General features: G+C 58.0%; 1 protein-coding gene across 1 annotated transcript; it reads left to right on the forward strand.

Moving 5' to 3' along the window:
- The first annotated feature begins 455 nt into the window (after nt 1-455).
- LOC138113287 (maestro heat-like repeat-containing protein family member 7) lies at nt 456-5,024 on the forward strand. Its single transcript, XM_069021447.1, has 11 exons — nt 456-853; nt 1,111-1,258; nt 1,502-1,689; nt 1,769-1,906; nt 2,165-2,279; nt 2,452-2,589; nt 3,739-3,915; nt 4,048-4,203; nt 4,339-4,440; nt 4,775-4,877; nt 4,960-5,024. Exons 1-11 carry the CDS (start codon nt 456-458, stop codon nt 5,022-5,024), a joined length of 1,728 nt encoding a protein of 575 aa, XP_068877548.1.
- The last annotated feature ends 5,987 nt before the right edge of the window (nt 5,025-11,011 follow it).

The raw sequence follows: 11,011 nt of genomic DNA on the forward strand, positions 1-11,011 counted from the left end.
GCCGTGTGTCCCAGTGGGGTCAGAGACATCAGCATGTCTTTTATTCCTCCAGAGCTCCTCCAGAGCTGCCCCACTGCAGGGCAGCTGGCTGGGCTGGGGGAGGCCCCAGGGCAGGTGGCATTGTGTGCAAGGGCCCTTTGTGACGGTGGGCACTGTGGGAATGATGTGGCCGTGTGTCACAGGGCCCTTAGTAACACACCAGGCCACAGCAGGCTGGGTGCTGGTGGCCACAGTGTCCAGAGGAGGGAAGGGCGGTGCTGCAAGGAGGCCCTGTGCAGCCACCTTGCTCCTTGCTCTCCCCAGGCCTTAACCATTTTTATTCCATGTGCCCTTAGGGACAGACCTCGGTGGGACAGGGGAGAGACCCTCCAGCACAGCCTGGAGAAGAAGGAGGATGCAGAACCTGACACAACACTGACCACACGACCAACGCTGACATCACACCCACTCCTAGCATGGCAAACATGAAGGCTTCTGCTCCCAACCTGGATTTTTTCGGGGAGAGAGTTGTCTCCCACCCAGATAAAGTAAGCAGCCTGGGGCCAGGGCTGGATCCCCCCAGGAATTGTGTGGCTCCTCAAGTCTACTGGGCCCCCTCAGCCTTTGAGGCCATCGCAGGGTGGTGGGACGGGAAGCACTTCTCCGAGGAAGCTGGGGAAGTTGCTGCTCTGGCAGCTCTCCAGCTCTCCCTGTGCCTCCTCCAGGTGCCAGACTTTGTGAGGAACATGCACCACAGGCTCATGTCCAGTGCACCTCCAGATGACAGGACGTTCATGGACATCCTGAGGCTGACAGAGGCACACCCCACTGATGTTGCAGTGACCCTCCTGCGCTGTGCCCCATCGTGTGACAGGTATGGGGGCCACCTGCCTTGAGGGCTCAAGGCTCGCCCCGTACAGCCAGTCCAGTGGGGTCTGACAGACAGCTGGAGAGTTCCAGGGCCCACTAGGCCCTCTGTGTCCCAGCCATGGCATGCCAGCCCCCCAGCCTGTTGCCATGCTCCCTCCCTGCCCTTCAGGGTGCTGTGGCTCTGTCACCTGGGCCCCCACAGCTGCCCAGGCCACGGCGCCGTGGCTGAGATCCTCCTGACACAGAGCTCTGGTCCCACAGAGCTGCTGCAAGCATGTGGAGGACCATAGCCTCGTCAGCAACAGCAGTGGAGAAGGTGCTGCCAACGCTGCTCTGTGTGCTGGAGGACTGGCCTCTGCACAGCACACGCACCTCTGATGGGGACAAAACGGGAGTCTTTGCCCTGGCTGTGAGTTTCTGGAACCGGCCTTTGCTCGCCCCCAGGTCGCCGCTCCAGCAGCTCCCCATCCTCCTTCGCCCACTGCATCTCCCTGCCTCAGGCGCTGGGCTAAACCCGGGCTAGGGGCAGGTTCAGGGGCACCAGGCCCGGTGCTCCCCCTGCGTCTCCCCTGGCCTCCCTGTCCACGCTCGGGCCCTGCCACATGGACGCCTCAGCAGTGAGCGCTGTCTCGAGGTGGTTTGTCCTTTGCAGGCAACCAGGGTGGTCTGCGAGATTCTCCGCCTGCCCTGGTGCCCAGCGCCATTTATGGAATATTCCCCCCGCCTCCTCGTGGCTCTGCTCTTCCAAGTTTTTATCAGCACATTGGATATGCCAGAGGAGGTCAATTCACTCTGGAAGGGATGCCAGGAGCAACTCAGCCTTCCCACTGAGCCCAACAGGTGCTCCATCCCATTTCTCCCAAGTCCCCAGGGCAGGAGCCAGCACGCCCAGCGTGACCTGGCTTTGCTCTGCACACAGGTTTGCAGTGCAGACCCTGAAGGCCCTGCTCCGCCATCTGCGGTGTCTGGATTTACTGGTGGCAATGGAGCGCAAGCGTGGCTGGGAAACGCTGCTGTGTGCTGACACCCACCCCTATGCAGTGGCTCTGCTGGCCAGGTGAGACCCCCTACTCCCCGCTGCCCTTGGCATTTGTGCCCGTGGTCGTGGGCCAGAGGGGCTCGTCACCGAGGGATGGCTGAGCTGACCAGGAAAGGCTGGGAGAGGAGGGTGCCCAGGAGCTGCCACCTCCCAGAGGGCCCAGGTCCCCTGGCAGGGTGGTGAGGAAAGAAAGACAAGACCTCTGTGAGTCAGTCCTGGGAGAGGTTTTCCCCCCCGCCCCAGCTCAGGCTCTTAGTGCCTTTTTCTGCCTGACAGGGAGATGCGCCGTGCCTTGAACCCCTTGTGTTCCTGCATTGCACTCCGCCTGCTGGGGCTGCTCAGCACAGAGGAGCCACGCTGGGATCTGCCTGCCCTGGCTTTCCTTGTGGAGGTGAGCCTGACGGCCAGCGCTGCCTCGCTGAGCTGCCTCCCAGCTCTCTGCCCTCTCGCAGCCGCAGCTGCCTGGGCCGGTGCCCGCGCCCTGCGCTGCTGCCTGGGCCCAGCCCTGGGCGCTTCCCGGCTCCTGCCGGCCGGCTCCCCTGTCACTGCCCTGTGCCTTTCAGGTCCTCGAGTGCGATGACATGAGGGAATGGAGTGACAGTGTCCTGGAAATCATTTCAAGGCGCCTGCAAAGTGAATCCAGGGAAAAGCGTCGCCTGGCACTCAGAGGCCTCGTGGCGCTCAGCAAAGATCCCTCAGTGGTGAGAAGGCGGCAGTGGCTGAAGCTGCGCTGGGGAAAGCAGTCACATGGGCTTGGCTGGGCCTCAGGAGCTGAGGCAGCTGCTCCCAGCTCTCCTGCCTCCCGGCTCAGCTGCCCCAGTGCTTCGGGACAGCCCTTTGGCCTCTGGGCCCTGCGGCAGCAGGGTGGGGTTGCAGCACCAGAGCGGCGTTGGTGGTGCAGCCGGACATAAATGACTTGGACACAGGACTTGAAGAAATACTAAATAAGTTTGCTGACAATACTAAATTGGGAGGAGCTGTTGACTCCCTCGAGGGCAGAGGCCCTGTGGAGACAAATTTGAGGGCTGGGCAATCACCAACAATATGAAGTTTAACAAGGGCAGGTGCCAGATTCTGCACCTGGCACGGGCAGCCCGGCTGTGTGTCTAATGGAATGAGAATGAGAGATGGGAGAGCTGTGCTGTGGAAAGGCACCTGTGGGAATCGCCTGTGATGGCGAGTAGGAGTCAGCAGTGCCCTGGCAGCCAGGAGGGACATCTGGGGTGCATCAGGCACAGCATCGTCAGCCAGGCCAGGGACGGGATTGTCCTGCTCTGCTCTGGGCTGCCATGGCCTCACCTCAAGTGCTGTGTGCAATTTTGGGCACCATAATGTAAAAAAGACATGAAGCTATTAGAGATTGTCCAGAGGAAGACATGAAAATAGTGCAGGGTCTAGAGGGGAAGCCATAGGAGGAGTGGCTGTGAGGGCACTTGGCTTGTCCCAGCTGGAGGAGACTGAGGGGAGACCTCATTGCAATCTGCAGCTTCCTTGCAAGGGAAGGGGAAGGGCAGCACCAATCTCTGCTCTCTGGTGACCAGTGACAGCACTCAAGGGAACAGCCAGAGCTGTGCCAGGAGAGGTTTAGGTTGGATATCAGGGAAAGGTTCTTCCCCCAGAGGGTGCTGGGCACTGCCCAGGCTCCCCAGGGAATGGGCACAGCCCCGAGGCTGCCAGAGGCCAGGAAGTGTTTGGACAGTGCTGCCAGGGATGCAACAGGGTGGGATTGGTGGGGTGTCTGTGCAGGGCCAGGAGTTGGAGTCGATGATCCTTGTGGGTCCCTCCCAGCTCAGGACATGCTATGATTCTACAGTTCATGGCTTCACTGTGCAGCATTGTGTTCCACACAGGCCGAAGGCATCCGGAGTCTGACACAAAATCTCATGGACCTACTGCAGGATGCAGATGGAGAGGTGGCTGCACTGATCATCTCTGTATTCCTGAATGAGCTCCAGGACAGAGCCACCCTAATATCCAGTCCCACTGCCCTGCAGCTGGCTGAGGTGCTCCGGCCACTCTTTGACAATGTAAGGCTTGGTGCCCTCAGCCACGGCCACTGGCTGCCTCCCGGACACTTTGTGCCCTGGGGATTTTCAGGCCTGCGCCCAGATGGGCCTGGAGAAACCTTTGCTGGTTCTTTTCCTCTTCCTTTCCAACAGGACAACAGCCACGTGCAGCTGCTCTCCATTCGCCTCTTCCAAGAGGTGATGGAGCTGGTAATGGACAAGGGAAAAAAGGCCCTGAAGGCGCACGTGCGCCAGAGCCTGCTGCCGCTCTTCTTCCATTGCCATGACGAGAACCGGTGCGTGGCAGAGGTGAGGACTCGCGGGCTGCTGGGGTTCCCCTGGGAGGGGGCTCGTGGGCTGCAGCCTCCTCCTGGCCTTGGCACAGGGACACGGGTCCTGTGCCCTGGGCTGTGGTGCCATCTCCAGGTCTCTGCTGCTCTCCAGGCCTCCCAAGAAACACTGCTTTCTGCGCTAAGGTTCCTGAAGAGAAGGCATCTGAAGCAGGTGGTGAAGAAGGAGCAGCCGTGGAAGTTCAGTGAGCGCCTGGTAAGGATGGCCTGGAAGCCCCAGCCACAGCCTGGAGAAGCCCCCTGCTCATGGTGCCCAGTGTGTGGGGCTGGCAGCTGTGCCCCTGCCCACTGCTGCACCCAGGGGCCATGCAGGCTCTTCTCCAGGCTCCTCTGGCCCCGAGCTGGGTGCCGATGGAGCCCCGGGCTCCCCAGGCAGCAGCTGGCCCTTGGCCCCCTCCAGAGCCCGGCGCCAGCGGCTGCTGGCCGGGCCTCGGGGCTGTGCGGGCAGGGGAGGCCAGGGCTGGGCGCAGGGAGCGCCCGGCCAAGGGGCTGAGCCCGCGCCAACCCTTCCCTCCTGGCGCTCTCTGCAGATGGAGGATGACAGGAGCCGAGCGGCTGAGCACCTGCGCCAGGCCCTGCTGTACCTGGACAGCCCACAGGAGCCCCTGCGAGAGGTGGCCATCAGGTTCCTTGGTGAGCCACGAGATCAGGATCCTTCCCTGTCCTGCCACAGCAGGATCCAGGCCAGGGTCCATGACAGGCTCTGCATTCCCAGGGATCGCAGGGCGGTACATGAGGAAGCAGCAGGAAGAGCTCTGGCTCGTCTACAGGGGTGAGTGAGGGCAGCGGGCTGTCAGCGGGGGCTGGCGGGAGGAGCCGCAATCCCTGCCCCGGCTGCGGAGGGCTCTGCTCCCTGTGCAGGCGAGGGGCGGTGTGCACAGAGCACAGAGAGCTTTCAGGGCCACGTGGGGGATTCGTGGCCAGCACCTTCGGGCTGATCCCTTTGGTCCCTCCTGGCCATGGCAAGAGCGGGCTGGGATGGCCCTGGCAGGGGGCTCTCCTCACCTGCTGGTCCCTGCAGCTCCGGGCTCCAACCATGGCTCTGTTCCTCTCTGTTTCAGCCCTTCAAGACCTGACTTATGACATCAGCCCTGCCATCTCAAGCTTGGCACTTCAAACCCTGCAACTTTTAAGAGCTGCACAGAGAGCTCCATACTCTCCAGGTTTCAGAAGGTGCAAGACCACTTGCAGAAGGGTGGGGAGTAGGAAGCCTCCTCTGTGTGGCAGCTTGTGTAAGTCTGTGAAGAACTAATCCCAGGAGCTCTGGGCTCCTGGGATTAGTTCCCAGGCCACCTGAGCCTGCAGGGAAGACCTCATGTCAGTATGGAAATATGAAATCACTGCTGTCATGCACAGAGGTCCAGGAGCTTTCTTTTGGTGCCCAGTGTCTGCAGGGCACAGGGGAAGAGGGGAAGAAGGGTGCTTGTGCTCAGCAAGTCCCCCGGGAGTGCAGCGCAGAAGGGAAAATGGCCATAAGCCCCTTGGCCTTTGGTGGTTGTGCTGAAGCCTTAGCGCTGCCGACAGAGCGGGAGGGCAGGGGCCGGAGCTGCGGGGATCCCTGCGAGGCTGGTGCCTGGAGATGGCCCCAAGCCCTGTCCCGGGCAGGAGCCGCCATCTGTGTCCTCCTGCCTGTGTGTTGCTGCCTGGATTGCTGAGGGCTCCGAGGTGCCTCTTGATCCGGCTCCTCTGGAGCTCCGTCGGGGCTGCGCCGCTGCCGGGCAGCTTGGCCGGGCTGGGGGAGAGCCTGAGGGGCCGGGGCGGTGGGAGGCCGTGAAGGGATGAGGTGCTGCGGAGTCCCTGACGGGACAAGGCCGTGGGAAGGCGCGAGGGGGATGTTGAGGGAGTGGGTGGCAGGAGGCTCCGAGGGGACAGGAGGCCGGGGTGGTGGGAAGGCCTGAGGAATTGGGGGTCAGAGGCCCCCAGGCAGCCGCCTCGTTCCTGCCGCCCGGCTGCTCTGGCGCTTTCCCGCAGCGTCTCCCACGCTGCCTGTGGCAGAAGCCCTGGAGGCCGGGCCTCGGCAGGAGGGTGGGGGCAGCCCCGAGGTGCCGAGGCTGGGCTGGCTGGGGACAAGGAGGGCGGGGGGGCCCTGCTGGGGCACGGCCCCGGGCTGCTGCCAAGAAGGGGCAGTGGGCAGAGGCAGGGCTGGCGGCCAGCCCGGGCCCCCGCGGCTGCCCAGGCCACGGGGCTGTGACCGAGGCCCCTCAACACAGAGCTCTGGGCCCGCACAGCTGCTGCCACCATGGGGAGGGCGGCGATGTCTCCTCGAGCAGGGCTGCCGAGTCAGTGCTGCCAAAGTGGCTCTGGACGCCACAGAAACGGCAGCAGAGTGTGCACAGGAACAGCAGGAGCCCCAATGCCGGCACCAGCTCAACAAGGCATCCGCACCAGCCGGGACGCCAAACGGGGGGGTACTGTGGGCACAGCTGCACGTGGCTTGGCAAAAGGCTCCAACAGAATTGGCCACAATGGCTTCCTCTTGAAATGAATGAGCAGGCAGAAGAGCTGAGTTTTCACTCACTTTTTGAGCCGTTACTGAAGTTCATTTCCAGTTGTCTTAGACGCTTTTGAGAACAGACCCTTCTGCCAGACACTCGGTGAATTGCAGGCGTATCTCAGCTGTAGCTGGAGGGGACGGGCTGGGGGAGATGGAAGCAGACATTTTGCCTATACTCAGTTTCCTGAGACAGTGCTTAGAGTGCTCTGCTGTCACATCAAATCAGAGGGAGACGCCATGAATGGTTCGTGTCATTCCCCTCTTTCCAAGAGGGCCATGTGCTATCTTCTCTTATAGTCACCTTTTAAGGTGCTCCTCAGCCACAGATGTAAGGAAGACACAGAAGCTTGGGAAAGACCACCTAAGTCTTTACAGTCTGCCTTCAAGAGAAGGGGGAAGAGCTTTGTGCAGCTTGGAGCTTTCCTTTACCCTCTCTGTTTTCCCTCCGGTGCTGCTCTGGGAAGCAGCGGAAGAGCCTTTGTAGAGGCTGTTCCAGAGCAACATCAGGGAGCATTTGGCTGTTTCCAAACAGATAACCCCAGAGGGGTAGGTGCTATCAAATCAATTAACAACCCCCTACAGTGAAAGTGATGCCTTTGGTGAGCTTTTCAGGCCAAGCCACATGTGTGGCATTTAACGCTGCTGGAGATCTGAGTGCATTCCCAGGGAAACGGCAGGTCTTAGGGCTGAGGGAACTTTGCCTCAGGGCAAAAGCTCATGGGGAAAAACCAATCAATTAGTACCAAACTCTCGTGCCACTCTCGTGCCTCTGCACAGTGGGTACACCACGGGCACCCCAAAACTGAAGGCTGACCTTCCTGCAGGGAGCAGCCTGCTGCCACCCCAGCTCCAGAAAGCCGGAGAGCTCTGCCAGTCTTTGCTACAAACCCCTGGGGCTCAGTTCTGCCTCCCAGCGTGGAAGGATGCGTTCCCAGGAATTTGAAACACATCTAGTACAACATGAACTCTAGGAAACAGTACAGGGGAATCACAGGAAGGGCTTTTTGGGACCCTACGTGAGGTGGGAGAAAAAAAAGCATTTCTGCAGAAACAAAGGATTAAAAACCCATAAAGGGCTTCAGCTGCAGCTTGGGAAAATACCATGCTTAGGACACAGGATCTCAAAGACATCATAAATACCTAATTCTTCACAGAAACCCAAACCAGCTTCCTTTGCAACACAAAGCACATTTTAAATGGCTATTTTGATGAAAATGCCAGCATTTTTCCTGGAAACAACAAACACTCGAACATTCATTGCATTTGAAACCCAGTTTCCTCTCTGCTTTTGTTTTTTAAATGAAAATGTTGGCTAGCCCTGTCAGGCCTGTGTATAATATATACATCTTCCAAACACAGAGAGCAAAGTGTTGGCTGCAAATCAGAATTCTCCCTGCTAAAGGGACCTCAGAATCATGGAATGGTTAGGGTTGGAACAGACCTTAGGCAAAGGCAAAGACAGAATGCACCTGGCACCCCCAGAAACGCTTTCTCCCCAGGCTGTGGTTCCAAAGCACCAAAACTCTTCATTCCCATGAAATTCAAGCAGCTGTCCAGAGTGACAGAGGGCAGGTTTGGATCAGGTATTAGGAAGAGATTCTTGGCTGCCTGGGTGGTGAGGCACATCCATCTCTCCCCCAGCCACCGTGCAGGGAAATGTCTGGTGTCGCTGCTGTCAATGTCACCGTGTGTCAGGACAGTGACAAAACCCAAACAAGCAGAACAACCGGCCTGCTGACAAGGTTATCCACAAACCCCAGAGCCTGGAATTGCCTCTGGCAGCGGCTTGCCCAGGGTCTAGTGCAGACGGGGAGACCTGCCCGTGTCACAGCTCGTTAGCACGGGGCTCGGGAAGTGACAGCCGGGTGGCTCGCAGAGGGAAGGCTGCCCCAAGCTGCTGCGCTGCTCCCTGTGATTCCAGCTGAGCCTGCGGGTCGCTGCTTCCAACCACACAGGGACCAGGATGGAGGGCAAGGGAAGCTCGTGGGACAGTTACTGGGGCTGGGCAGGCTCAGCCACTGCGGGAGACAGCAGGAGTTTTAGGGACTGAAATCCCAGCAAATGTAGAACAAAGCACAATATGATGGTTGTTCTCATCGATGGAAGGATCTACACGGGGACCTGCACGCCCAGGGAGTGGGAAGAGCTGTCCTTTTACAAAAATCCCACTGTCTTGCCCAGAACTATGAGCAGGTTCTTGCTAGGGGCTGGTGCCACAGGGGGAAACTGAGGGCCCTTCGTATTGAATGAAACCCTCAGTTCCCTCTGGACAGGTCCTTAACGGTAAGGAGCAGCAGAATGGCTGTGCTTGTTACAGGGACTGCACCAAGTGACACAGGATGGCAGTAGAATCACAGGATCAGGGAATCACTGAGGCTGGAAAAGCCCTCTAAGATCCTTGAGCACAACCACTCCCCCAGCACTGCCAAGCCCACCACCAAACCGTGTCCACCAAGAGCCCCGTGGCCATTCTGGGTTGTCCCACTAGACAGTGAAATGATGTTCTCTTCTCATACTCCAATTAAGTTATGAGCACCCAGCTGGATTCACGGTTTCTCAGAATTCAGAAGGATGCTTTTGGTCATTAAGGATGTGCTGCTTTGAGGTAAGGAAATTTGAAGTTCAGAAGGACATAAATGGTCCTCACGGTTGTGATGTTAACTCATGCACATCCCATGGAGCACAAGAACACGCACACCCAAAGAGTTTTAAAGTCTTCTATCTTGATGTTTTTCCCCAGCCACTTTCAGAGAGGCTCTAGGGGAAAACCCAAAAAACTCCTTCATTTTTTTTTTTCCTTTTCCCATTTAAAAAAATTGGCTTTGGCATCCAGTAAGATCTTGTAGTTCTGAGCACTTTGCCTTCTACCTAAGCCAAGTCCCTGCCCTTCAAAAAGAAGATAAATTCAATTCCAAAGTAGTCAGCCCTCCCCTTCAACCCAAAAACCACAAAGGGACTTGTCACCATTCCTTTTTCTGTCTCCAAAAGTGCTCAGGGTTTGGTGTCCCTGTATTTCCATGCAGCCAAGTGAGCTGTTAGCACCTGGAGAGCCAGTCCTGGAGTGGCACAGCTGAGTCCCAGCACTGTCCAAACACACCGGGAAACGCCCCCAGCCCCAGTGATCAGGATAACCAGGAGGAAGAGCAGAGCCAAGGGGATACCCACTGGCTCTGGAAGAGTGCCCACGATGCACCACACTGAGCCTCCTCCTCAGGGCAGGCAGGTCTCCTCCTCCAGGGATGCCACAGGCACTCGGGATCCTGAAGCCTGGCTCCCCAATTCCACCCCAGCGGAGAGAACGCCCTGGAAGCCAGACAGGATGTAGCCACCTCCTCTGTGCTTTGCCCTTTTGCAAATTGACTTGCTCTGCACCCTCTGCTCTGCTTAATTGATCCTCTGCCCATCTCCAGCAAACAAATTGTTCCCCTGTCTCATTCATAATGTGCTCCAAATAAAGCGCGTTTCTGCCTGAGCGAACGCCCTTCGGGGGTACTTTAAATTGTCACAGTGCATAAGGCTTTCCCTGAAATCTGCATTTTTACAGTGCTGCCTCTCCACAATGGCCCCTGGAGCCACACTTAATCCATGTCAAGGGATGTGGAGACTTCCTTAAACAAACTGGCTAGGAAAGCAAAGCTTGCTTTAAACCGAGGCTTTTCCATCCTCCCTCTTCCCCCAAACCAGCTGGGTTTTCCTTTTCCATCCTGAAAACAGCGATGCAAACCAAACTCCAAAGAGCGTCTGTTGATCCAGCTCCGAGAACCCACTCAAACCAAAGCCCTGTCCCATTGAAACTGGGCAAGGATTCGAATCCTTGTGGGATCTGAGGACCAGCAGCAGCTGCAGCCGATTCAACCCAGCCTTTGCTGCTCGAGGAGCATTGCTGAGGTTATCAGGGAGGCTGAAGCCACCCAAAGCAAGCAGCCAGTGTGTCCAGGAAATATGATCCTTGTAACTTATTCCAGACCTAAGGATGGCACAGAAATACTGCTGGAGGAGCAGCTAGCCCTGCTGATCAACAGGGAGGAGCTCAAGTTTGAGCTTCTCTGCAGCCTTCTCATGTATTTCCAGGACACAGACCCAAACCAAGCATCTCCCAGGAGAGACAGCTCCCATGTTTGTATAGGATGGTTTCAGGGAGCAAGGAACTCCTCAGTATAGGGAGGCATGGATCCAAATGCTCCAGTTTTGTCTTTAAATCTGCATATTATGGAGGGGGGAAAAAACCCCAAACCAAACAACCAAGCCCAAGGCCCAGAGCCCCTTCCCAGGA

The sequence above is a fragment of the Aphelocoma coerulescens genome, chromosome 7, assembly GCF_041296385.1.
Source record: "Aphelocoma coerulescens isolate FSJ_1873_10779 chromosome 7, UR_Acoe_1.0, whole genome shotgun sequence".
NCBI classification, from domain to species: Eukaryota; Metazoa; Chordata; class Aves; order Passeriformes; family Corvidae; genus Aphelocoma; species Aphelocoma coerulescens.